This window comes from Pollicipes pollicipes, unplaced genomic scaffold (assembly GCF_011947565.3).
Source record: "Pollicipes pollicipes isolate AB1234 unplaced genomic scaffold, Ppol_2.1 Scaffold_7231;HRSCAF=8579_pilon_pilon_pilon, whole genome shotgun sequence".
NCBI classification, from domain to species: Eukaryota; Metazoa; Arthropoda; class Thecostraca; order Pollicipedomorpha; family Pollicipedidae; genus Pollicipes; species Pollicipes pollicipes.
Window position 1 is genome coordinate 29,702,490 of NW_023597034.1, and position 26,930 is coordinate 29,729,419.

General features: G+C 57.7%; 2 protein-coding genes across 3 annotated transcripts; one reads left to right on the plus strand and one right to left on the minus strand.

Annotated features, from left to right (window-relative positions):
• Positions 1-1,949: 1,949 nt before the first annotated feature.
• Positions 1,950-18,876, plus strand: LOC119110721 (single-stranded DNA-binding protein 3; the record flags this gene model as incomplete). Of its 2 annotated transcripts, XM_037234641.1 has the most annotated exon segments (11): positions 1,950-2,034; positions 2,453-2,497; positions 7,912-7,992; positions 8,514-8,618; positions 9,408-9,482; positions 9,836-9,884; positions 10,031-10,060; positions 11,091-11,302; positions 11,803-11,931; positions 15,602-15,775; positions 17,776-18,876. In XM_037234641.1, coding segments are annotated over 11 exon segments (1,096 nt in total), but the record flags the coding sequence as incomplete, so codon positions are not given.
• Positions 18,843-26,352, minus strand: LOC119109969 (protein HGH1 homolog). Its single transcript, XM_037233714.1, has 8 exons — positions 25,720-26,352; positions 24,771-24,856; positions 23,983-24,037; positions 23,598-23,831; positions 23,012-23,133; positions 22,492-22,682; positions 20,874-21,007; positions 18,843-18,979 (listed from the first exon to the last, which is right to left on the minus strand). The coding sequence occupies exons 1-8, from the start codon at positions 25,788-25,790 to the stop codon at positions 18,895-18,897; spliced, it is 978 nt and encodes a 325-aa protein (XP_037089609.1). The 5' UTR covers positions 25,791-26,352; the 3' UTR covers positions 18,843-18,894.
• Positions 26,353-26,930: the final 578 nt, after the last annotated feature.

Here is a 26,930-nt window from a genome sequence, read left to right on the forward strand (position 1 = left end):
GTCTGGATAAAATCGTAGATGAACTTGTTTAATGCATCGTACTTTATGGGCCACAAAACTCGGTTTTAATGATAAGGTGGGTCATAGATCAATATAGGTAGTTTTGGCTATTTTGATCAGTGTGCTGGTATTTAACAGTATACACTAGGTGTCATGATGCCAAAGCCAACTAGTCAAATATCATCCAATGAGTTCAACGAAATACCAATAATCATGTCAATGTGTTGAATATCATCTCGTGGCATGTCTTCTGTGACCAAACTCTAACGAAATTTTGGAACTCATTTTACTCAGCTCTAATGTATGTGTGACTCTTGACCAGGGTGGATCATGCTGTGCAAGGAATGGACTGAGTAAGGTCTAATTTGGCTGCAATCTGCGCTGAGTGGCGTTATGTGTGTATTGCACGTCACACTTTTCTTATGACGTCACCTGCACACACATTCCTTGGGCTGCGCGCGCGCGTCAGGCGCACCGAATAAACGTCCGTGTGAGTAGACCTTTGGGTTTAAGTCTGAGTCCGAGTCCAGGTCCTTGGATATTTCAGCTGATAGGTCCTGCTCTGGGCGTGATTCGTCCGTTCAAGGAATCGAGTCTTTGGAGCCGACTTCCGAATGGTCATGACAATCCGCAGTCGACTCTGAATCCGGTCGGATTCTGGTTCACACCCGTTAGCTGTGCATTTGACACATTTACCTAACGACCAAGCCAATTTTTTATACACACGTGCTTGAAGTTTCCGTACTAAAATCATCATTGCTTTTCTCGAATAAGACAGCCAGCAAAAGTCGCATGGAATCCTCATGTTTGAATCCGACATGACAGGGGAAATCGTTAGACATGCTTTCGGTCAGAGCGCAGCCTATTTTATGTATAATTAATAGTGGGTATGGGCATATAATTAACAACGCACAAGCCAAAGATAGCGCTGCGTTGAGAAGTTTGTGTTTGTGCCCATGCAAGCCAATTCTGAACCTAGTCTCAAAAACCAAAAAGTAATGGTAATGAAGACCTTACAGTTGCATCAAGCGACGCTATTTCACCGCCTTCATGCACCGAGTTACAAACATGTGCAATTTTCATCCCGCCAAGAATCAGCTGATTGCGTGCGGCAGCCAGTTCATAACCCACGAACACGGACATGGAGCCCACAAATATTCGCTACCGGAAGCGTCAGAGCTCGCGCTCCACCGGATCGCACGACTTCCATGGCGTCGTAATCATGGCCAACTTGGGCGCCATGTGCATCAGGCTATATTTTGACCGGCGGAACCAGACCAGAATGATCAGATTTGACGCCGCAGAACAGAGCGGCGCTTTCCTCCTCTGGTCTTGCGCGGTCGGCGCCGTCGGTGGATTGGTCGGGGTTCGGGGGTGGTCTGTGGCGCCCTGCAGCCTTCATGGACCTGTGTGTCTGGAGACACGGCGACTGCGCATAACCCCCCCCCCCTCGTACTGCTGAGACGGGCGATCGTCATCAATACCAGATGAAGGAACAACAACATTGCGAGGGTTCATCCACAATTTAGGAAAGTGTTGTTGCCGGCAGTGGGGTGGTTTCATCTTTGGTATCCTGTTTTGCTTCGGATCGATGCAGACATTCTCGTAGTGCTATATGTCGTCGTTTTTTGTACACTGATGGGACTGGCAAATTATTGATTGATATGGCGTACAGCTTTAACTTAAGTTATTCGTAGAACGTGCGTGCATATGTGCAACCGCGAAAACCATGTGTGAAATCGCCCTTTATACGATGCAAACGGTACCAGTGCAGAATGCAGAAATTGTTGTTGTCGAAATCGATTTGCATTTTGGCTGCGACATTGAACGCCGAGGACTGTCGTGACTGAAGCGTTTGATGGGCCCGCTGAGATGCGTGCTGCGAATCCGCGGGCTGATAACGGCTCCATAACTGATGTTTGTGCCGACCAGTTTTTGCCTGTTGACAGTGTATTCTGGGACCTGTACTGCGCGGCACCGGAGCGGAGGGAAACGTGCGACCACTCAAGCGAAGCGAAGGCGTTCCACGACTATGTAAGTGCCATCACCGCTGGCATGCCCTCCGCGGCAGCAGCCGTCGGCGGCGTCCTCGTCTGTTGCGCTGCTCCGGCTGTCCGGACGGCTGCTACATGCGGCGTCTCCCGCCGCCCGCCGCTTCAGTCCGCAGCCCCCGTACGGCCCATCTGTTGTAGCGGTCCCGTCGTGACGTCCGGGCCTCTCTAGGCTCGAATCCCGGCTGGTGCCGATTTTTCTGCGCATTCATCGCCAGGACAGACGTTCTAGTTTGAGTTCATCGGACGTTGCGCCGGCTGCGCGTGCCGTGTCTGTGTTGCCGCGCACCGGGCTGTTGGGGCCGGCTCTGCCCCATACCTTCGACTGCTCCAGCCCGCCGGTGCCCGCCTTCTGTCGTGCACGGCCACTGTCGAACGCTGATGTTTTGTCCGTTCTTCAGGGTTTCGTGAACGCCGGCGGTTACGGTGTTAATGGTATCGGCCACGTAAGTACCGCAGACTGTTGCATTGTTCTCACGCGTGCACGCGTGGTAGTTTGCCGACACCCGTCGGCTTCCCCCTCCTCTTCTCCCCCTATCCATCCTCTTCTCTACCTTCTTTCTTCGTGTTGCGTGCCGTCTCCGTCGTCCTCGCGCTCGTCGCTGTTTCGCTCGCTCCCCATGATCCTCCCGTGCTTGCAGATCCCACCGTGTACGGCGGGGCGCGTGCCCCTAGCTGAGCTGTCAGTCAGCCCGATCAGCTTGGCGGGCCCGTCGGTTATTCCGGGAGCGACATTAGCTGTGTGGCGCTCCGATCCCGGCACGGTCCGAAATGTGGAGCGCCTGGGGAGGGAACCGCGGGTGTTTAACGGCGGTGAGCCAGCGCCACGCCCGGCGTCCTTCGGTGGCGCGGTGAGCTGCACTGGTGACCCGGACTGGGTGGCAGACGACTCGCGGCGTTACCTCGGCGGTGGGTCATTTGGTGGATTAGTTTGCGGTGCCTGGTTAAGGCGTGAATCAGTTGTGGTCGTGCTGTTTGGTGTGGTGGACTGCGTGTATGACTGAGGCCGTGGAGTACCTGTGAATGTCACGTTTTCACTTCTCGGTAAAGTGTCAAGGGTCTGTAAGGCGTGCATCCAGCCCGCGTGACCACATGGCACAGATGACGGATTGTGTGATCTATTCGAACACTGTGTTTCCCCATTGTTGAACGTTTTGTCATACGAAAGGCTCATATAACCAAGCATCTAGCTTCTGCGATTTTGTGCTATTAGCATGGTCGTTGTGGGTCGCTTTGTTCTCTAATATGGGCCATTGCAGCCCAGCTTGGCCTAGTGCCAATATGGCCAATGCAGACGGCGCGCCCTAAAACCCAAATCGTCACCAGCATTGACCTTTTGGATGGTGTACGTGAGCCGTGACCTGTCTCATTCGTGCTGATTCGATCTGGGTAATCACCGATGAAGAAAGGCTTGCTTGCTTGCTTTCACTGCTCATGGTTAGTTTGCTTCGAAGTTTTCTTTTCTTTCTTATTATGGTGGGAAGGGATAGGCAAGTTTAAGAGTGCAATGCCCAGTCGTTATGAACGTCTGCGAGGGATTGCCCGAGCTCCTGCGCGATGGGCAGCCTCGTCTGTGGCCGGATGTGGGTCTCGTGTGCTGTCGTGGCCCAGCCGTCCCCTTTCACCGGTGCTCAGCAACGGGCAATGCCGTCACTAAAAATGGCTGATAGGTTCGCCGCGGGAGAGGAAACGGGCAAACTGCCAAAACGTCGCGGGCGGACACCGGTGGTCGGTGGCGGGGGTCAGGAGGGGGGGGGGGGGGGGGGGGGGAGAGCAGTGATGTACGCAGCGACACCGGCTCGCCCGCGCCGCCCGGCCCGACTGCGGGCGGGGCTGCGGCGGGGACCGGGCAGGGAACCGCGGCGGCGCTGTCCTGCACTGGCCGACGCGTCGGGGGCTAAGCGCGCCCCTCCCGCGGACTGAGGCCGCTGGTGACCTTGCCCAAGGCTGCCGACAGGGAAGCCCGCCAAGGTCACGCGGTTGTCTGCGTGGCGCGTCGGGACGGGGCGCCGTCCCCGGCTGCCGGCCGTGCGCCGGCGACACAGCTGGCCGCCGCGGTCATTCACTCGGCTCCCGCGGCCAGTGTTTATGGCAAAAGTTGGCGGTGGCGAGTTCGGCAACTGATTACACGCCGCTGAATGGGTGCCTCGTGCCCGGACCGCGTGCGGCAGCGGTGGGGGGTCCGTGACTGGCGCTCGCTCGGTGGTGAATGACGGCCCAGCAAAATGGCCCGCCTGACCGTCGAAACGACGCAGGGAAGGTGCGGATGACTGACACTAGTCTGGAAGTCTGCAACCGAGCCTTCGATGACGTCAAATTTGTCGGCACGTTTGCGGACTATGAACGATGTCTTGGTGGAACGTTATTTTCACGGCGCTATGCTGTAACCTTGGATGTGATGGGCTGTTTGTTGAAAAATGGCTTACCCAGAAAACAGGCTTCTATGGGTGTTCGAATATCCTGGCTAGGCCATGTTCCTGATCCTGCTGCCAGCCCCATCATTGCTATGTTTTGACTCCTATTTGGCGACTGCGCCGTATGTTGCGCATATTGGTGGCTTGAAAAGTTGGCGTAAACTGAATTGTTATCCGTAACCCTCGTGCTTTTCAATCTTGGGGACAGTTGAATGTAAACTGTATTCGTTGGTATGAGCGTAGAGATGTCAGAGGCTTCGCTGTACATTTTGAAGCTATGATTTTATGGCAGTGGTCACAACCGGATAGGGAACAGCCTGGAAAATCAATAATGCTGCCGAGACTTGGGGAGGCCAACGCAAGCTATTCTCGACCGTATTGATCGGGACAAAGCCTGGATGCGGGGCTGGCAATGTAATCCGGTAGGGACGAGAATCGCGTGCGGTGGGAATGGTAGATTTGCGTTGGGCCCGGCTGATCGGGATTTGCCCAGGGTACGGTTGGCGTGGTGCTGTAGGTACACCGTGACACAACAGCGCAGAGCACTCTTCGTCTCTCCATGAGCGACGGAAATCCGTTTCACGGCTCCGTTTCCCTCGCACATGCTGGACCCCACCAACTTAAAACGCTGTCAAATTTAACAAACTGCACGTGTATTGCTGGCGGCGGGCTTGGTACCATTTAAATCGGCGGCGTCCCGGCGTGGCGGAGCGGCCAGCGCGACGGCGACGTTGCAACGCTATCTGTCCAGCGTGGCGTCTTTGTCGTGGCCGGGAGCAGCTGGACGGGATAGATGGCGCAAGGGAGCCGGCCAGCGGCGATCGGCGCCATCCGCTCTCCGTCCACGCGCGCAGTGGGTCAACACCCGAGCTGCGGCGGGAGGGGCGACGCGGCGGACCGCCTCTCGCCGCTCATCTCCCTGCAGTCACGGGCGGGGGCGAGAGGTCGAGGGGAGGGGGACGCCGGCACACACGGAACCTCGTGCTCGGCGGCCGGGGCTGCACCGTGCGGCCGGTGGCCGGGGGCGGGCGGTACGCGTTGGTTCGCCCCTGAGCAGCCCTGCAACAGGTGTGTGTGTGTGTGTGTGTGAGCACGTCGGCGGGGCGCGCGTGTGACCGGGCGCCGCGGTCGCCGCCGCTGAGGCCGACCCATCACTATCGACCTGTGCACGTCAATAAGGCCGGCGCGGCGCGCGGCGCGCGGCGGGAGCGCGACCGCCACCGCCCGACCGCCGGCGACTGCCCTCCGCCTCCTCCCCGATCAATAGCGTCTTGGGGGGGGGGGGGGGGCGCTCATGAGGTGGGCGCGGCTGTGCGTGCCGCCTCGCGACCCGGCCCCAGGCCGGCACGTGGCGCCTCGGGCCGGGCGTGGCGCGCGCGCCGCGGAATCGATGTGTACCGGTACCCGTGACGTCACGCGCCGGGCGGCCGGCCGGTCGGATGGACAAACAACTGAGCTGCACGCACGTCACGTGACGACGGAGGGTGCGGCACGCCCGCGACTGTCCCGTCTTGTCTGGCCCGAGCTGTCCGGTCCTGCGCTGTGCTGTCATATGTCCTGTCATGTTTTGTCATTCCATGCCTGTCCTGTCCTGTCCTGTCCTGTCCTGTCCTGTCCTGTCCTGTCCTGTCCTGTCCTGTCCTGTCCTGTCCCGTCCCGTCCCCTATTTCCCGACTCGGGCAGGGGGGGGGGGACAATTCGCCTCGGCATGCCCGGCTTGCAGCGCTCGGGTGAGGCCGGGCTGCAGCGACGGACCGGCGCGTGGCCGCCTCCGCCTCCGCCTCCGCCGCTGGTCTCCGGCTCCGGCTCCGGCTGCGAGCCTGGCTGGACCGGTGCACGGGCCGGCCGGGCTCGACCCCGCCGGCCGGTGGCGGGCTGGCCGGCCCGGTGGGCTGGCGGCCGCTGGCAGGCAGCTGCAGGCGCGCGGCTCCAGGTGGCCAGCAGAACAGGGGAGCGGTGGCAGCGCGTCGCCACGGCAACGCCAATGGTCGCGATGTGCCCCGATGTGTCACAGCAACTTTCCATCTTTCTGTACGTTTTGGCATGGGTGTGTGGGGGGAAAACTTTTGTACCCACATGCACATTAGATGTGGTTTGACACTTCAAAAGGCTGATGGAAGTCGAGGAAGACGTTTCCACGCTCACGTCAGGATATAAGAGAAATGCTCTTTGCCGTCGAAGCGAAATCTTGGTGATGTTAGTTGCTAGTCGATATGGACTTGATTTTCAGCGCCGTGAAAGCAGATTGCTGCACTGCCAAAAATGCCGTGCATAGTGTCCGAAGTATTAGAACTGAGGGCCCTCCTTGCTTACAAAATTTGTTGGCGAAAGCATTACAGCGCCGATCAGAAGAAGCTCGACATTTCTGGGTCTATGGGATATATATGATTGGCAGAGTTAGTCCACTTCGGCGCTGACGAGATATGTCCCGTACCTCCCCTGATGCTGTTGTCCTGCTCCTCCGTTGATGGCCGGCAGAGTCGGTCCACGCCGGCGCTGAGGGGGGTATGTCCCGTACTTCCCCTGGTGCTGTTGTCCGGCTCCTCCGCTGATGGCCGGCAGAGTCGGTCCACGCCGGCGCTGAGGGAGTATGTCCCGTACCTCCCCTGATGCTGTTGTCCGGCTCCTCCGCTGACGGCCGGCAGAGTCGGTCCACGTCGGCGCTGAGGGAGTATGTCTCGTACCTCCCCTGATGCTGTTGTCCGGGTCCTCCGCTGTTGGAGATGCCCCGACTCCGGTCTATTCCGGGCAGGATTAGTGCGGGTCGCATCGGCGGGGTCCGGCCCACGGTACGGCTCCAGATCGACCCGCGGCCCGAGCCGGGGTGGGGTGGGACGAGGCGCCTCCTGTCAGGCCGGCGCGGCGTTACGCCGGACATATGTCTTGCTGGGCACCTCCGCCAGCGGCGCCGACGTGCGGAGAACCCATGCTGACTTGGTGGCGGGACACCATGGTGTAGAGTACCCTTTCTGGGATTTGTAAGTCGAGTGCCAAAATGAACTGGCCAGCTCGTTTGGAGGATCGCTATTTCTTCTACGCAATATGCAGGCTGATGGCGACGCTTCACGCCGGTAGATTGGAGCAACTTTCTCTGCCTTTAGAGCACCATGCAACAGTGCTCTGCATGGCGCCAGAGCCAGCGAATATATGTTGCGGTGTGTTGAGGGTGGTTGTTTGATGTTTGGTTTTGCGGCTTGTGGACGGTGTGTCGTACATCGGTGATGCAGCATGGCGTCGGCCTGCGTGTTCAAGTTGCCGAGAGATGACGGCGTGTATGGCGGTGCTGCACGACGGTGGAGGTCCGATCATCCCTGCGGCAGTCGGTTTGTGTGCTTGCGTTTGACTGTGTGGATTATCGTTGCACGTCTGTCCCCGTATTCCGGACAGGCTCAGCTGCAGCGTGGCCAGCCTGCCGCCTGTGACAGGCGCGTGTGCGTGTGTTGCAGAGCGCGGGCGCGGCGCCGTCGCCACTGGGTCAGATGCCGCCCGGCGAGCTGCAGGGTGCCATGCCTCCCGGTTTCTTCCCGGTGAGTGCGGCCGGTGCCCGGCTGGGCCCGCCGCGGCGCCGGCCGGGGCGCGCCGGCCGGCCGGCCCGCTGACCGCGCGTACTCGCGAGGTCGTCAATCGTAGTAGGCGTTCACTGATGCCGCGGAACGGCCGGCCGCGCCGTCGTCGATAGGTAATTTGCTTCTCCGCCCGGCCGGTAGGCGGCAGAGGTGCGCCACGGCGCTCTCGGTGTTGTTAGTTGGGCTGTCGGTGCATAGATGGCGCAGGTGCTTGCGTGTTGTAGGAACCACCACGCGCATCATCGTTGCACGGGGCTGGGGCTGTAACAATTAACACCACAGCGGTTCCGCCTGGGGAGGGGCAGCCATGCACCAGCCTAATCAGCCAGCTGATGACCGCTGCGAGCGGCAGACAGCGGGGCGCCCTGCGAAGCGGCGTTTGTTACCGCACACACCCCGCTCCGGCGACGCTGGCGACGAGCTCTCGTGCCGGCCGCCTCGTGCGTCTCCTGACGCGCCGTACCTGTGCGTCGCTGTTGCAGAACTCCAACATGCGGCCGTCGCCGCAGTCTCACCCGTCGTCACAGTCGTCACCGCACGCGCCGCCCGGCCAGCCGGTGCCGCACGGCACCATGATCGCGTCACAGGTACGGCTCCGGCTCCGGCGCCAGCGGCGTGGCTGGCCGGCCGGCCGGCCGGAGGCGGCCGCCCGACGCCGCCGACGCCGGTCGGACGCGGATGGCACGACGGCGGTGCCGGGTCGTCGCTGGGCATCGCAGAGGTTATGGGGGGGGGGGGGGGGACGTGAGTCGGTAGGGGGTGTACTGAAAGAGAAGAGAGCGGTGGGTTGGCTAGATAAGTGATGAAGTTGTGCATTGCGATGCTTCGAATTTACTGGAAAAGTTCGGAGACGCAAGTACTCATATTGATCCATGCCTACCAACTAAGTTTCAACCAATAGAAATGTGCTAGGATACCTACGGTATATGTAGAATGTCACAGGGTTCCCTGTAAATGGAGTCCTGGGATATTTTGGGGCTCCTGGTACATGGCTGCCAACTTATACGCTGTCTAAAGGCAGAAGGCTTGCACACCATCAGGGTAAATTGCACTTCGCCTTTTTGACTATGGACGGCAGTGTTGCATAAGGGTAAGAGATCGTTTGCAGCAGCCGCCACGGCAGCTGTCGCGGTTCGGCCACAGTTGCCGGTCTCGCCGTTGCGTCAGCTGGGTTAGTCGGGATCTGCGACGGCCTGCCGTCGCCAGCCACGTTGTCCAATCTGGGAAGACTCGCCAAGCGACTGGCCAGCTCTTGACATTCTGTTGGCAGAAAGCGAGGCACCGCCTTGTGTGTTTGTGTGTATGTGTGTGTCCTGTGTGTTGCTGCGGCCGGCAGGGTAACCGTATCGATGACGGCCGTTTCCTTGTGCTTGCAGTACATGTCTCCTCGGTTTCCTGGCGGGCCCCGGCCGGGTGTGAGAATGCCCGGCAACATGGCGGAGTTTAACGGGGTGAGTGGTGCGACGGCGCGCGGCTCGTAGGCGAGGCCTCGTGCTCCGGGGCTCGGCCGGACTGGGCCGCACGACCGCCGTAGCATTTCCGTTCGCCCGCCGATGCGTCGCGCCTCGTCTTGGTTGTTTAGCCGACGGCTCAGTGTCGCCATCCGGCCCGGTGCAGGCTTCACGTGGGCCTTGCCGACCAACGGTGCCCAGCGGTGTCTGTGGCGGTGTGTCAGTCAGCGGTGCCGATGGTCCCGGCGCCGTACTCGCCACATGTGCGCCACGCATCGCCGCCGCCCCGCGCCGCCAGCGTGTGTCGCCGTAAGTGTGACACCGTAAGACTGACGCCGCCGCTCTCCTTTCAGCCGCCGGGCCAGCCGATGATGCCCTCCAGTATGGACCCGACGCGGCCAGGTGAGCGTGGGCGGCCGGGGCGCGCGGGGCCGGGGCCGGGGAGGGAGCGGGCAGGACTGTGTGCCGGCCGGTCAGACGGTCGCCCGCCGCGCCTGTGGACGTCCGTGCCCGGCTGACTTTAATGCGTGCTTCCCCTCTGTCCGTAGGCGGAGACGGCGAGTATTTAGGTTGGCAAGGTAGGCTGGAGTTGGCGCTGGCTCGCCGCCGTCCCCCTGCCCCGCGCCTGCCTGTGTGTGGGTGTGTGTGCGTTTGTCCGTCTGTGTGCCTCGTAACGCCGTGTGGCGAGCCGGGCGTCCGCCAGCCGCCCCTGTCCGGCTGACCCAGGGTCCTGTTCGGTACGCGGGGCCGGCCCGGCTTCTCCACGTAACGCGCTAGATGCGGGCAACATCCAGCCGGACAGTTACACCGCCAAAAAGCCCCGAGTCGTCGCCACCACGGGCGGGGGTGTCGCGTGGCCCGCCCACCGGTATCGAACAGGGCACGGGCGCTGGCACTCCCGTCCTGACCGGCTCCGGGCAGCTATTCACGCAGAGCACGCTTCCGGCTAGCTTGCGGCACTGTGGGAACGCTCCCACATCCCCCTCCCGCCCGCTTCACGAGCTAGCGTGGTTTGGACACCAGCGATGTCTGGGCGTGGACGTGCGGGGCGTTTGAGACGGCTTCGAGCGGGTGGTTCGGGTCGGTCCCACGCATCCGGTGTGGACCGTTTGGTCCGCGCCATGTTTTGACGCTGGTTATTTGGCTCCGATTAACAAGTTCGCCTTTCACATTTTGGGCGTGACTTGCAGTGTTGTGCTGCTTAAATAGCTTTGCTGAGCATTTTCTTTGCGCAATTTGTTCCCTCTTGCTCCATTTTGCCGGCCTTTTCCCAATAGCTTTTTTGCCGTTGTGTCCTTGTATTTGCACACCCTGTCTTTTCGAGATTTGGTCTGTTTGTACCATGCACGTAGTGGTATTTGTGGCACCCATTTGTGGCACTGAATGGCAGCCTGCACCTCGATAAGTCCCACATATCTGTGTCCGTCTCCCACTTATCTGTGCCCGTCTCCGTATTCTCCGCCGGTGCTGCCGGTGTTACGCCAGCTGCGGGTACATCCAGACTCAAACTTCGTCGAACGTTGCTGTAACACTGGCTGAAAACCATGCGCCTTTCGGCGCGAGCTCGTCGCTACCATCGCCAGCGCGCTGACACCGCCTCTGTTTCAGGAGGTCCACCGGGTATGGGACCTCGCATGGTGGGCCCGCGGGGCCCGATGGGCCCGGGCATGGGTCCGATGGGTCCGGGCATGCAGGCGTACGGTCCGCCGGGCATGCGGGGCCCGCCACCGAACGCGCTGGGGCCGGGCCCCGGCCAGGTGCCGATGTCGATGGCTGGTCCCGGCGCGCCCCACAGACCCCACTGGCCGCACGGCTCGTCGGTGAGTACCGGCCGCTCGCCGCGCCGCTTCGGCCGGCGGCGGTGTCCAGTGCCGCCCGCCCGGCCGTCTGCCGCCAGGTGTGCCGATGCGTGGCGCGTGCGGAGGGCGGTATCGGTGCCGGTTATATGGGCGGTGTGCGCTTGTGCAAAGACGCGGTACTGCAGCCGAGCAAAACGCGGCATGAAAAAGGGAGGCGGGGAGGCACACAATGAGCGTAGCCTTCTAGGGTACATGTTTCCCTGATATGTCATGTCATATCATGTCATGTCATGTGTCATATCATATGTCACGTCAGTCATGCTTGAACGAAGGTCCGTTGCAGCCTCCGCGGCGTTGTTCGCGCCACAGTCCCGCGTACGATGCCGTTACCACGTGTGCAGCGCGTGCGGTTACGCGTGGTTTGCGTGGCATGAGCCGGCCGATGTGTGTTGGTCGGCTGCGTGGCCGCCGCTGTGGTGGTGGTGCGCTGGCTGACGGCTCCCCCCGCCCCCGCTGCGCAGGTGCCGCCGGGGGTACCGCCCGGGCCCGGCACGCCCATCATGCCCAGCCCACAAGACCACGGCCCGGCCGGCGACCCCATGTACGGCATGATGAAGCCCGTGCCCGGCGGCGCGCCCTCCATGCACGGCGTGAGTACGCGGCCGGCGCGCGCCGGTGTGGGTGTGCCGAGGTACGGACGGCGCGGACCGCTGCCGTCGTCCGTGCCGGGCTCTTGCGAACGGTTCCGGCCTACCCCCGGCTCACGCCACGTCCTCAGACTGTCGCTGTCACCGGCGACGATGCCGACGCGAAGCATCACCGGGTGCAAAGACGCTGACGGTTGGGTAATTGATATCTCTCCCACTTACGGTATGCAACTGTCCAGAACCGTCACGCGATCGAAGTGCTGGACACCGCAAACGGCACGATGATGCCATTTTTACGACTGGGCCACGGTGTTCAACAGAGGATAAATGCTCCTCGTTCATCTCGTCCGGCTGAGAGACACTGTTCAACCCCGCTGTGGTTTGCATCGGTTTGTGTGGTGAATTAAGAAACGCGTTCCAGACCGAAACGGTTTGATTTATTCAGATTTCACGGTTTAACGTTCGGCAATCGATAACATGTAGCTTACGTGATAATTTGTATGGGAATGAGATCTGCCTTGTGATTGGAGTACTTAAAACTGGCCTCCAATTCGGCTTTGGTGTGGAAAGCTTTTTAGCTCAGATATCTAGGGAAAAATGAGAAATAACGCATCGAAGTGACGTGGCATAGAGCGTATCCGAAAAGCATCAGAAGTTACCCGATTTTGTGTAAAAACGCGCGCGCAAAAATGTATCTCCAAGAATGGTTCTGGTCACGATTTGCATGTCGTTCCCTTTACTGAAATCCTGCCCTGCCTTCAGCCGTAGTGTGCAGCATAAAAAGGTGCAGATTTGGGGTTATAAGTTTTTGTTGCGCTGTTCTTCGAGCATCCGTTAATGAGTGAAGCATTTATTAAATGATATACGCACCAGCGTACCATTTCAGACGATGAGGAATACCTATCCCACTTTGATTATGGGATACCGCCGTAAGAGCTTGGGAAACTGTTGAGCCAAAAGCCCAATGACGGGAAACATCACGAGTGGCAAGATGTTTTGTCACTGCGTAAGCCCAAAGCTCCGTCTCTTACATATCTTCTATGGTTGGATCTTTGTAATGGTGTGGGGCCCGGAGTATGGTCAGGAGGCTGGAGCAGAAACGGGCCGTGCACGTGCGCGCGGAATAACGTGCCTCCGGATTGGTGATCGGGCCCCGTAATAGATAAGCGGATATGTGCGGCAGGGCCATCGGTCTGTGGAGGGGTTGACTGCGCAGACGTCATTGTGATCCCCAACCTTAATGCCAAAATGGCGTGGTAATCTGTGGACACTGGATGTACGCCGATCAAAGCGACAAGATAACACCCGTTCTGTCCGGGAAATTTGGTGGGCAATGTTGGGGTCCCAGTTTAGTGCTGGTTTCTGATTGCAGCGCGCATAGTTAAGGGAATGATGGTCAGGTTTTCCCATGAAAACTGAGTAATGTCAGGGGAGATGTGCAACGATGGAATTCGAAACATGCCAGTTTTTCTTCTGCAGATAGCGTTTCATGCTGACAGTAATATCTGAAGGATCGAAGTACTGTTGCAAACTCCAGCTGAGTCATCTAATTGATTTATTTTCGTTCCTTTGAACGAGATATAAATGTGGCGATCCAAAATCGTGGACGGCATCCCTGGCAAAATGTTTCATGTCTTTCAGATAGAATTACTGAAAATCGAGAGCGCTCATACTGATGCTTTTTGAAAATCACTGAACTATGAACGCGAAATTGGTTCGGATATTGTAATTATTTGCTGCTTGCACAATTGCAGAGTGGATTCCTTGCCATGTTCAACACAACCGCTCGTTCTCTGGCCATAATGCATGCACCCACATATCTCACGCGTGTTACCATTGCTATAGCTTGTCTCGCAAAACAGGGCAGAAGCGGGTTTAAAGAACGTTGCCCGCATCATTGCTTCGCCTACATATCGCATGAACATATCAGTTTCGTCGTTTGCATGGGCGTAAGCGACGTGGGCGACTGACACCCTGTCATTGTGCGGCGAAGATCTTTACACTGCCGACTTGGCTCCAACCCACCCGGTGCTATTTAGTGTCGGTGTTGCGGGATCTAACTCTGCGCTGCCAGCGCCTTCTTGATTCCATTCCGCTATATGGAGATTGTTATCAGCTTCTCACGAGCCATCCATTGCCCTGAATTGCTCCTGTCTGCATTACCAGGCATGGCTTCTGTGTATGCCGACCTCGCCCCGCTATTCTGACTTGGTCGAATGCACCATTTGATGTATTTTCACGCGATAGTGTAAAGGAAGGCGCGCGCGTCACGTTGGTTAAACATCTGTGCAGCTGCGCAAACCAGGGTGAATGAAGTTCGGCGGTTTATCGTAATTCCTGTAAGACCTGTCCTTTCAATGCAGTTAATGGCAGGCGTCAATTCTTTGAGAAGCGTTGTCGTCGCCACTGGGGCTTTACGACGCACTGGGCTGCTGAGGCTGTACGGCGGCGCCTGTCTCTCATCCTGGCGGGGAGCGGGAGGTGGGATATGCCGGGATGGACCTGCTGACTGTTCAGTCATCAGTCTTACCCGCCGGCAGCGGCTGTCAGCGTCGCCACATCCGGCCTGGCTCCGGCGAGCATCGCCCCAGTTAAAGGGAGTGTTCTACATTTGTATAGGGATTTGCACTGTAATAGCCATCTTGAAGATCATTCGGTGCAGCGTACAGCCCTGCCCTTATTAAGACCTAAAGCCCTCGAGTTTCTGGGCTACACGCCCGCCGAGCTGCGCAGACTATTTCGGGAGACCATGTCAAGGTCATTCTGGCATTCAATGTGTCATAATAACGTCTTTAAAATCATGCCGTTCCGTTATCCATGCGGCGATCAAGGCTTATAAAAATATGATTGTCGAGTCGTTCAGTTCGGCGTTCGGGAGCATGGTTGCCAGATATAACGGCCGTCAATTGGTTCGCAAGCAATGTTTTGCAAGGTACGATGCCGCAATTAAACAATGGCGTGTTGAAGAGCATATCTACTGAACAGAACTTGCATTGCCTAAAGCAGAGTTTCTACTATAAACTATACCAAGAGTTAGCAGTGAGCTTATTTCATCATATATAATGGTTGCTTCAATATCTACGTGAAAAATTCCCTTTAAGCTCTTCATTTATCCTCGTCAATCCTTGTGGAGGGTATGATACGATTCGGCCCGGGTTACGAAGGAACCGAACGTCGGGGTGGTTTGTGCTCATATGGATCGTCCGTTGCATTTTCTCATGTCGAAGGAACTAACGTGATTTGAGTTAGGTGACAGAGAAACCAAACATCGGCACGGCTTTGTCATTACATTGCTTTAAAATTGTAAGGGACCGATTGCTGCAAATTGCAATTGTAGATTGCTGCAAAATTCTGGCAGCAGCTAGGTGGTGCCAGGAGAGGCTTGCTCAGTTGGGCTCTGCCATGTCTGATTTGGCTTGGTTCGCGTTTTAACGGCGCGAAAACTCGGTACATCCCATTGGGCGACAACGCAACGCACGGTTTTGCTCCTGACGTCAATGGTGCGGTGAATATGCCTGACACAAAACACATGACCATAACCATAGCTGCCACCAGTGCTTGACACTGATGTTACGGGGATCGGATGGTGACGGGGCCGCTGCACCCGTAGCCTGCGTTGCGCTCGCGCGCGTCCCGACCAGCCCGTGAGCGGCGTGTGCGTGCCGGCCGGCAGGAGTACCCGATGACGAGTATGCCGGACGGTCCGCACCCGCCCGTGATGAACGGCGAGATGGACGGCATGAAGAGCTCGCCGGCCAACGGGCCGGGCACGCCACGCGACGACGGCAACAACGGCGCCCTGCAGGAGTACAGCATCGCCAACTACGCCGGACCGCCCGAGAGCAATGTGAGTGAGCCGGACTCGCCGGCCGGCCGGCCGGCGCGACTCCGGCCCTGGCAGTGGTCGCCGGCGCGGCACGGCTCCTGGGAGTGACGCGGCGAGCGGCGCCGGCCGGAGACACTGCATGCCGAGACCGGGAGAGAGAGGGACGCACGGACGCGACGCTGCATGTCGGCCGGCGCGCGGCCGCAGACAGAGGGAGAGAGAGAGAGGGCACGTGTCGGACGGCCGGCCAGCGTGGCGCCGGGCCGGTGAGGACCGCGCGGTGTTCGTGCCGGCTGCGGCTGGCGCGGCGAGCGGACGCTTTACCGGGCCCCGAGCGCGCCGAGAGAGAGGCACCTCCGACCACCCCGCCCGCGGGCACGACCTGAACTCCCCGCCCGCCCCGGGCGCGACGAGGGAGCCGCCCGCCACTCCAGTGCTCGGCTGCGCTCTGCTGTTTTGACTGTGGTACTCACTGACCGAGAATGGTTTCCATCAAATACACAACACGGGCGTTGTTGTTGCCTTTATCGGGGCCGGAGAGTGGAGCGGGTGAGCGCGCGACTCGGTAGACGGGGCAGGCTCCGCGGTAGATGGCGCTGGGGGCGGCCGCCGTGCGGCGCCGAGCGTCGGCATCGCCCCTACCTCGAAGCCCCGTGGAACTCGCTGGTAGCGCAACAGAAAGAGCACGCATTGTATCGGAGAGCTGAGGGATGGTCGCAGACATGCAACCAGTGACAAGATTTGCCTCGGGCGCATTGCCAAATGGTACGTTTTGTCATCGTCTCAGCCTGATCGATTGCTGGCGTAATTATTTCCCGCTGCTATCATGTGACGACCAGACAAAGACTTAAAGCCCGCTGAGGTGTATGCTGATGTTCAAGATACACCACCTTGAATCTGCAGCGGACTCGTTATCAGTTAACGCAGGTCACATTTGCGCAGTGCTATCTCCGGCCTGCTTGCCGATACTCGGGGCCTGTTTGACCGCTGCCCGTGTCCTGTTAACTATGCGTCTGGGACACGCTAAGCGATCCCGTCTGCTGTTCAGTCGCTGGTATGATCCAGGGAGTGAAGCGACCGATTCATTCCCGATGAATGTGAGAGGACTTAGAATACATTATCCGACGAGGCAACGAGCGACATCGTATGCAAACGATCGAGGACATGAGTTACGGGAACGGCCGGCAGAGGATGCCGTTTAAAATGCCGGCGATGTGTGGCCACGGAGCTGCATTCTTCAAGGGGCACGACAAGCCAGTAGTGTCGTCGCACCCGGCCGTGAACGTTCTGGTCTCAGTCGGATGCGTGGTTTGGAGGGTAAAAATATCGAGCACTAGTTTGACTTTTCGGAAGCGTGCCGGCGGCGGCACTTCATAGCGTCCGAGTATGAGAGCGCAGTGAATGTCGTTGCATGCTATCTCAGCTTCTACTGGCGCGGTGCTTGACCATCAAGTTGGCACAACGGCTGTAGCAAAGCCGGCAAGGCCTACAAAATACACAAAATCGAAAGTTGGTTGGCATAAAAGCATACCCCTGATTTAAAATAGCTCGCGATCAAGTTTCGGGGTTGATGCCTTGTTGAAGTGCTTCTCACATTCTTACCCGGGAGCCGCCCGTACCGTCCTGCCGTTGGCGGAGCCTCACAACGCTGCCGAGGACGTGGCCTAGACTGGGCGGGGTCCTGCCGTCGCCGCGGATGCCCGCAGGGCTAGGGCGGCGGCACGAGAGCCGACCCGCCGGCCCCTCCGTCAGCGCGGATGCCAGCTGCCCCGGGAGCCGGCCACGCGTCATGATCTGCCGCGCCCCAACAAACATGACACACCCGGGTTAGGTGACGGACCGCCTCCACGTGTCTGGACACTCACCAGCACTCCTCTTGCAGCGCCTCTGATGCGGCCTGGCTGCCTGGTCGTCACGGCGTGCGCGCTGCGCTGCGAGCGGCGCGGGGCCCTGTCGCCGCCGGTGCGGCCGACCCTCGTAGCCCGCACGTCCGCCGCTCACAACTCCCCCTGTGTCGGCAGGACTCGAACGAGTCGGCGGCGATACTCAAAATCAAGGAGAGCATGCAAGAGGAGGCCAAGCGGTTCGAGAAAGAGGGCGACCAACCCGACTACGGCGGCTTCATGCAATAGCCGGCCCGCGGCAGGCCCCAGACTGCAGTATTGCCAGTCCGCCCGCCGGCCGCTGCCGCCGCCGCCGCCGGCAGTGAAAACAAACGTGTCCATACAAGTGTTTGAGACTTGTGCGCGCGCGCGGCAGACGGAGAGATAGGAGAGAGCGTGACAGTGCGAGCGAGCGTATGCGCGGATGTCGTCGCGAGTGCGAAGAATACGTGAGTGAAAGGGTGGGAGAGAGAGAGAAACCTATCAGTGTTGTGGATCCATTTGGTCCAAATATTTATAAGTAAGCGTAATGTGTTTGTTTTATTTAAATTAATTGGATCGGATATTTTCCTTCTTTTGTTGACTACCTTACGGAGAGTACAATATTTGATTTATTTGATATAAAGAGATGTTGATAGGTCAGTGTTGACTGCTGTACATTTCGGATGCCGCTCGCGAACAATGCATGCTTCTATTCTGAGGACAATGCCTTTTGCATCTCATGAGCCATTTTGTGTCGTTTTGTGTTCATAACATTCTCATCGCGTCCCCGCGCCGGCATCCCGCGACCGCAATTGTTCTCCGCACCGGCTTTGCGCGGCTGCATTTGTTCTGCGCGCGGTCCGACCTGTCTGGTGCGCCGCCCGGGCCGCGGCGTCCGCTCGCGCTCCCGCGAGCGCGTCGCCCGGCCGCCGGATCTGAGAGCTTCTTTCGACGTCGCGTTCTTGTTTGTTGTGGTCCCGCCGTGCCAAAAGCACCGTCGGTTCGCGCGCGCGCGTCCCTGAGTTGTGTGGCGTCCGCCTGGCCGCCGGCGCGCCGTGTACATAGGGGGAGGCGCCAGCGGCCGGCGGCGCGCCGCCGCCTGCTGTCTGCCGCGGTGCGGCTCTGTACGCCGCAGGCGTCCAGCCGGCGGCGCACGTGAAAACGAATCAAAATCGTTTCATTCATGGTTTGTCCGAGCCTTTCATTTTCATGTACAGCACAAGTCCAAGTTGTTGTAAATATATTGAAAAGAAGGCGTCCGTGCGGCCTGTGTGGTCACGTGACCTGGTCCAGCCGGGCGGCCACGTCGCTGGGGATGTCCACCGCCTTGAGGTTGTCCACGCCGATCTCGGGCTCCGTCCTGTCGGCAGCCGCACTGACAATGACAGCAGAACACGGGACAACACCGGCCACGGACCGCCGATCAGTCGAGCAAATCACAAGAGCAATCCAGTCACGGGCTGCGGAGCGACACAAACACCACAGGACGTCGACCGTCAGCCAATAGACTGCGCTGAAGCGGTACCAGCAGGCCCGGCGGCCGGACCAGTGACGTTCGCATACCAGACCATGACGGGTCCTGGTCGTCCCATGTACCGTTATCACTGGACTGCACCTTCACTAAACTAGGACGACTGTGTACGCTCAAATCCCGGCAGGCCATGTCTTCACAGCCATAGCAAATCATATTGCAGTCATTCTCGCCTTGTCAGTGGCGCATCTGGAGCATCAGCCTACATTTATCATCAATAAGTACGGGATTACGGGAAGTCTTTCGCCTTTGTGTGAAAAACGTAGTTTAAACTGAGAAAGCCAGATTGCTATGCATTACGAGAAAATGGCCTTGAATGCGATTTGCCAGTCAGGTTTTTGCATGCCGGACTGTGCAGAAAGACATGTGCCACATGATCAGGAATAACAACGCCAACGGACACCGGTATGGCCGCCAGCCGCCGCTGCTGCCTGGTTAACAGTTTGGTGTGACGTCATACGAGATATGATGCAATGAATCTTGTCTTGACCAAATCATGATACCCCGACCTCTTTAAAACAATAACACATGCTGTAAAAACGCCCGGGGTATGCTGCCCAAGCACGCTTTGTCCTCTGCTGATAGCACTCAGATACGAGACTCACTTTAACAAGGACGAACACGTTACAATTGCGTCCCGTTGCAGACGTGACACCGATTTCTTAACCTGCCGCCACCCTGACGAAGCGACGAGTAGCCTTCCGTGACGCCGACGTGATCAGGTCGTCACATCGGGCGGCAAATCCTTGGGCCATTATCCCAATCGCGACGGGACCTCGGGTGTCGGGCCAAATAGATTTAGTACCACGGCTGGCCATTGCCTTAACCAGCGCAGACCGACCGGCACGGTCCGACGCGGCGCGGCATCGCGTCTTGTGATCCGCGCCACCGGGTCCACCGGAACACCCGTCAGAGACAGCGAAGCAGACGCGGCAACACGGGATCCACCGGAACACCAGTCAGAGCCAGCGAAGCAGACGCGGAAACACGGGGTCCACCGGAACACCCGTCAGAGACATCAAAGCAGACGGGGTAACACGGGGTCCAACGGAACACCAGTCAGAGACAGCGAAGCAGACACGGAAACACGGGGTCCACCGGAACATCCGTCAGAGACAGCGAAGCAGACGGGGCAACACGGGGCCCACCGCAACACCCGTCAGAGACAGTGAAACGGACGCGGCGCCACGGGGTCCAACGGAACACCCGTCAGACAGTAAAACAGACGCGGAGTCTCGGGGCCCACCGGAACACCCGTCAGAGACAGTGAAGCAGAAGCGGCGCCACGGGGTCCACCGGAACACCCGTCAGAGACAGCGAAGCAGACGGGGCAACACGGGGCCCACCGGAACACCCGTCAGAGACAGTGAGGCAGACGCGGCGCCGCGGGGCCCAACGGAACACCCGTCAGAGACAGTGAAACAGACGCGGCCTCACGGGGTCCACCGGAACACCCGTCAGAGACAGCGAACCAGACGCGGCAACACGGGGCCCACCGGAACACCGGTCAGAGACAGCGAATCAGAAGCGGCGCGGCGCAGCTCCGCCGACGCCAGCTTGAAGCCCACTGCGCAAAACACCCCGCTCACCACGGCCAGGCACGTCCAAGCGGCGATCACTCTCACATTCCCTGCACTATCCAGACGCGTTCACTATCAAACCAGCATCACCAAACGCCTGGCGAGCTGGCACTAGCGCCCACGTGGTCTGCCGCGTCCCTTACTTGATGAGGATGTTGACCAGCTCCTCGCAGAGCCGCAGCGCCTCCTCGTCCGTCTCCCACTTGTGGTACTCGCGCAGGATCAGGTAGGCACCCTTGCCCCTGACCAGCTCGCGCGAGTCTGTCGTCGCGCACAGCTGCCAGCGAGGCCGTCGGTGAGTGCGACGCGTCACCCAGCACCGCTCGGGGGCGCGGTCGCCGAGTGGTTGGCGCCTTGGACTCCCACGTGGGCGCCCGGGTTCGAATCCCGGTTAAAACACGTTCGGTCGCGACACTTTGAGGACACCGTTGTCGGACGCGCCCGAGAGCCGATGTGTGCAGCTTGGGCCTCCGACTGGCTCGCGCAGCTGATCGGTGCTACCGTGGATGCAAGTGTTCAGACGGTACCCAGCCGTGCGCAGCTGTCCAAGCCGGGCGGATGACGCGTGTAAACAAGTGTCGGTGTTGGACACTTGTAGGCGCAAGAGTTCACATCGGGAAGCTTTCAATGGCGTCATACTTCCCAGCGCAAAGTCGTGAGAAATGTGTGGGTATAAATGTGCATGGTATGTGAAGGAACATGGAGGGAAACAGAACCCACCGATACAAGGACAGCAGAAATATATGGAGAGCAGATAGATATTGGCAGAATTCTAAACAAAAATAAAACGTGAAAACAGGCCAGCAAAGAATGTCAGAATAAAAAATCATAGCAACAATCCGTGGATAATAAGGCTACTGGCCGGCGGTATGCATCAGACGTGAACGGCACGCCACACCCGGCGATAGAGCGATGAACTAACAAACGCGTCATGCGACGGGACAAAGGGGGACGAGACGACGCACAGGAAGCAGCGACGCCTGCAGAGCACATGTAACATTCTCCCACCATTTGCCCCACTGTCATTCTGTGTGTATTTCCTTAGTCCCCTCATCGCCCGATACGGCCATTGTAGATGGCATGACACCATCCGCGTCCGAGCAGCGTAAGCTGCTACCTTCCTTATACGAAGAAGTGAAACGAATACAGTTTATTCGTTTCACTTCTGTCCCATCTTTCCGGCTCAGCGGCCTTGTTCCCATGCTTCCCCTATTAGCAGAGATCCCACCGGGCTTTTCTGTCCCTCACCCCGAATTATTCAGCTTGGGTCTCAGGGGTGTCTACGACATGTATGCACACTGGCGCTCACCAACATCGACGTCACGAACACCCGCCCAGCGGGCGTTTCTCTGGGAACAGTGCCAGCCAGCATGGCCTCGCACGTCGCGATACCGCACGGTTCTTAGGGGGGGGGGGGGGGGGGGGTGCTGCGAGACCTCCGCTCGGTGTGTGCACCGAGGCGCCAGAGAGCCGGCGTCGGGAGAGCTCTAGCCGGGGCAGGCGGCCATCGGAGCACCGGCTCGGGTGAGGTGAGGTGAGGTGAGGTGAGGTGAGATGAGGTGAGGTGAGGTGAGGTGAGGTGAGGTGAGGTGAGGTGAGGTGAGGTGAGGTGAGGTGAGGTGAGGTGAGGTGAGGTGAGGTGAGGTGATATGAGGTGAGATGAGATGAGATGAGATGAGATGAGGTGAGGTGGGGTGAGGTGAGGTGAAATTAAGTGAAGTGAGGTCAGGTCAGGTCAGGTGGCTTCACATCAACGCGCACCTGTGTCATGGCCTCGAGGAGGATGCGGCGTATGTCGACGTCGGGCTCCCGCGTCTTGCTCTCGTCCATGTACTGCAAGTCGACGGGCAGCTGTTCCATGTCCTCGTCGTCGTACGGCTCCGGGCCGGTCAGCGGCAGCAGCAGCCGCGGCAGCAGGTCCACCTCGTCACCCAGCAGCCACAGGTGGCTCTCTGCGGCGGCAGAGTCGCCGCTGACGTCGGGCCGACAGACGGCACGGACCAAACACAGCCATATATCTGCTGATGTGGTTAAGCGGCGAACTCCGAGATAGGGGCAGCGTACAATCATACAAAAATAATTGAGCATGGCACAACGCCACCGAGACATCACATGCAGCATACATCATCCGCATCATAACACGTGGATGTTAGCCTTCACCTCCGACGCGGCAAGCACGGCAACGGCACGGCGACGCCAGTCAACGTCGCCTGGCCGGACCGTTCATCATTCGGCGCGGCAGAGCCGTGCCTGGCTCGCGTTCTATCCGCACGATACATGCCTGTTTCGAAGCAGCAGTTCTTGATGGCGCCGACGACGCCTCCTCGCCGCACCAGTGACTCCTTGTACTCTGTGAAGGGCAACAGGCGCTGAAACAGCACTCGATCCCTGCTCAGCATGTACCTGTCAACAGAATGGTGCCAAAGGCTGTACTCCACGGGTAAGGTCAGACGCCGAAACAACCAAATGGAGAGCTCTGTACTTTGTCAGGCAGCATGGCGACACTGACACATTTATGACGGCTGAAGTTTTAGGGCGCGCCGACGTCGGGCGCTGGCATAATACGCCATCGTAGTTCGTAGGTTACCCGCTGACAGAATGACAGACAATGGCTGACAGTGGCTGAATGACTGACAGTGGCTGAATGGCTGACAGGGGCTGAATGACCGACAATGGCTTCTCCTGCTCGGTGCGCACCGGGCGGTTCATAACAAACAGCAGTGACAACACGCGGAAGTAGGACCATGAGCACAAGCCCCAGCACCCTTGGGCACTCCAGCACCCGCGTGTCAGCGTGGCCGGACATGGGCACACACGCCGCTACGAGCGCCGCGCCGTCGGCGCCCGAGGCTCGGCGGCGGCCGTACCGGCGGGCCTCGGGCAGCTGGGTGAGGTTGGACAGCAGCGGCCCCAGGTAGTTCAGGTGACACCCGGCCGTGTTGTAGTCGCGCTGGCAGAGGGCCGTCACCAGGTCGTCCACGGTGACAGGGCCCTCCTCCAGGCGGCGCCACAGCTCGCGGCACGGCGCCGGCGCGCGGCTAAGGTTCGACAGCGTCATGCAGCAGGGGTCGGCCAGTGCGCTGTCGGGCCGCGCCGCCAGCCGCAGCAGCAGCGCGGCCGTGTCGGGCCCGGGCGCCGCCAGCAGCGGCTGCGCGGCCGCCGCCCGGCCCGACAGGCTGAGCAGCGCCAGACTCGCGTCCCGGCTGGCCGCCGCCGACGCCTCGTCGGCCATCAGCTGCTTCAGTCGCCGACAGCAGTTCGGGCGCGGCCATCAGCTGCCGGCAGCCGGCGTCCGAGCCGGTCAGACCTGCCGGGGAGGGGCGGGTCACGTGGAGCGCCGCTGCCGAGGCGGGCGGGCGGCCATCGACGGTACAGGAGGGGTCTGTGGTGGAAGGGGGTGGGGTTACACGGGGCGCCGCCGCCGAGCTGAGCGAGCGGCCACCGGTACGGGACGGTACACGAGGTGCCTGTGGTGGAGGGGGGGGGGAGGGGTCACGTGGAGCGCCGCCGCCGGAGCGAGCAAGCGGAACCGACGGTACAGGAGGTGTCTGTGGTGGGGGGGGGGGGGGGCGGGGGTCACGCGGGGCGCCACCGCCCAGGCGAGCGAGCAGCGACCAACGCTACAGGCGCGGTCTGTGGCGGAGGGAGGACGCCAGACACGGCGGGCCTCAGATGTGACACAGGACCAGTCTGTATGGACAGGTGGGTCGAGATATGCCTGGTCACTGATACACATGGATATGTCTTGCCGCTGATACATCTGGAGTCGGCCTTCAGTGAGAGCTGAAGGTCGTAACAAATCCAAACTTGCCATAATCCTGTGGAGCTCATGCAAGAAACATGGATTCTAGATTTAAGACCACCATTATTTGTGATGTGCTTAGCACAACAGCAAACCATCCCCTATAAAACTGTTGTCACATAGGAAATAAACACATTAAACCACATCACCATTTGAAGCAAAGTTGTACTGTTCAATGTGGTAAAGATCTCATCCCAGATAATAGCACTGTTAATGGTACATCATGATCATCACATACCAAGAACATGCTGCAGAGCAGCAGCCTTCACATCTTGTCTGGCCTCAACCTTCAGGAAGCGGGCCAACTCGCTCAAAGCCTCATCACTGAAAGGTGAAATCAGCACATTCAGACATCATAGTTGAGCAACCTTAATGAACAATCTTACAAGCCTACAAATCAATAAAACCAATGTCACTAAGGTTGTATCAGATCTTTCTTGCTTTAATATTAATGCTTATGTGGTTTGGTTGGACCTTGATTTACTTGGCTTCTAATATTTCAGGTCATGTCAAATGCTGGCTAAAATCATTAATTTAGGGGCATGAATGCTATCGCAGCCAGCCGGTATCCACAAATCTCCATTAAAAATAATTTTGATAAGGCATAATAGGATTTTACTTAAGTCAAGCACAACCTTGTTTGGCAGACTTTTGTTTAATTCTCCCCTAACATACCATACAGAGCAGGAGGTGCATTCAACTCTTGATTTACAACATGATACCCTCTTCAGTAAATTTTAACTGCTTAAAAGGCATGGATTCAGACTTACATCTAATCCAAATGACTTCATTACAGTCACGATGGTTTACAATGTGAATGTGCACTTTTACCAGCACAAAAGCCCAGAATTGAAAATACAATTTGAAGATAGCAGTGACTTGATTCTTAACTAGTATCACGTCATATTTTATAGAAATCAAGTCTGCCCTGGCTAAACAAGACTTCACTTGTTTCTACACTTGACCAGGCCACTCCCAAGTTCATCCACCAGCAAGCTGTTCGGCAAGTCTGCTTCCATACCCATATGAAACCAATCTGGGCATTTTTAAGATGTGCGAAATAAAACATGAATATGTTACCACTTGAATCATCAGTAATCTAATTAATAGCTAATCAGGTGTTGCATTTCAGTAGCCAAATTATTGTCAAACAGATAATCAGATGCCAGTCTGAAAAAACTACTCACTGCTGCCCAGGTGACACATTATGGCATCTGTGTCTGGTATTGGAACACTGAACCTCTCTCTTGCGTGCCATACTCAGGCCAGGCTGAATGACATTGATTTTGAACTATTTTTGTGAGAAACATGTTTATCAAGCATTTTAGCCAGAAATTATCTAAGCAACAAAATAATGCCTTGAAAAATTAGTTTTCTTCGTGCTTAAGTTGATGGTAACCTTGCACCAAACTCTGAAAGCCTGTGCTGACAGCATATGTGCCTTGAACTCATTGCAGCCACATTGCTGCTACACTGGACATGTATTTTTGCAGTCTGGCATCATTACAAAAAATTATTCAAGTCCACACAAGAAGACAAGCCAAAACCAATGCCTGACACACAGATTGTCAGCAAACAAATGTGTGCAGCAACATAAAGTTGAGAGTAATTACCAGTTCAAAAACTTGTGGCCCACACACACAGGAGCAAAAAGAAAAGGGCTATCCACATTTATCCACATGAGTTCTTCATTTCCACATCTGAAAGATCCACAGAATTTGCATGCCAGATCATAACAACTATTATACCTGTACACCCATCCTGTCTGCTGATAAGTCAAGATTGGAGCAATTTGAATATCGTTTTAAAAGTGGACTAAAGAATGCTCACCTTGCAGATGGATTGTTCAAATACATTCTTCAAACACAACGCAAACTTCTTAATGTATAATGACTAAAATGCAGGAAGGTACCAAAGCACACAAGCATGAATCTTTTCACGGGCCACAGCCGGGTTCCAGGATTGCCAGAGCCCTGGCAGCCTGATGGTATATCAGTCGATTCCTTGCACGAGGAGCTCTTCACAATGCCAACAAAATGCTCAATGTCATTCAGACACACATATTACGACGGTTCATTCGCAATAATGTTGAATATGATTACACCACCACAGCTCATCTGGCACATGTGGCACCACCAGTGTCCGGTAAACACCCAAGGGTTCAGTAAACACCAAAAAGCACTAACATGATCCAACATACCACAAAAAACCACATTCAACCACAGAACCAGCCAGAGACACCAAAATATAAACATGTCTAGACGACAAAGCCTCTTTATTGCTCATACCATTGGCACTTAAAACCTGTGCATCATGTGGGCAGCTCTGGTGTTGGCCTCTGCTGGAATTGCTTGCGGTAAATAAATGCACAACCGATATCGTCATGCTGACAATACGG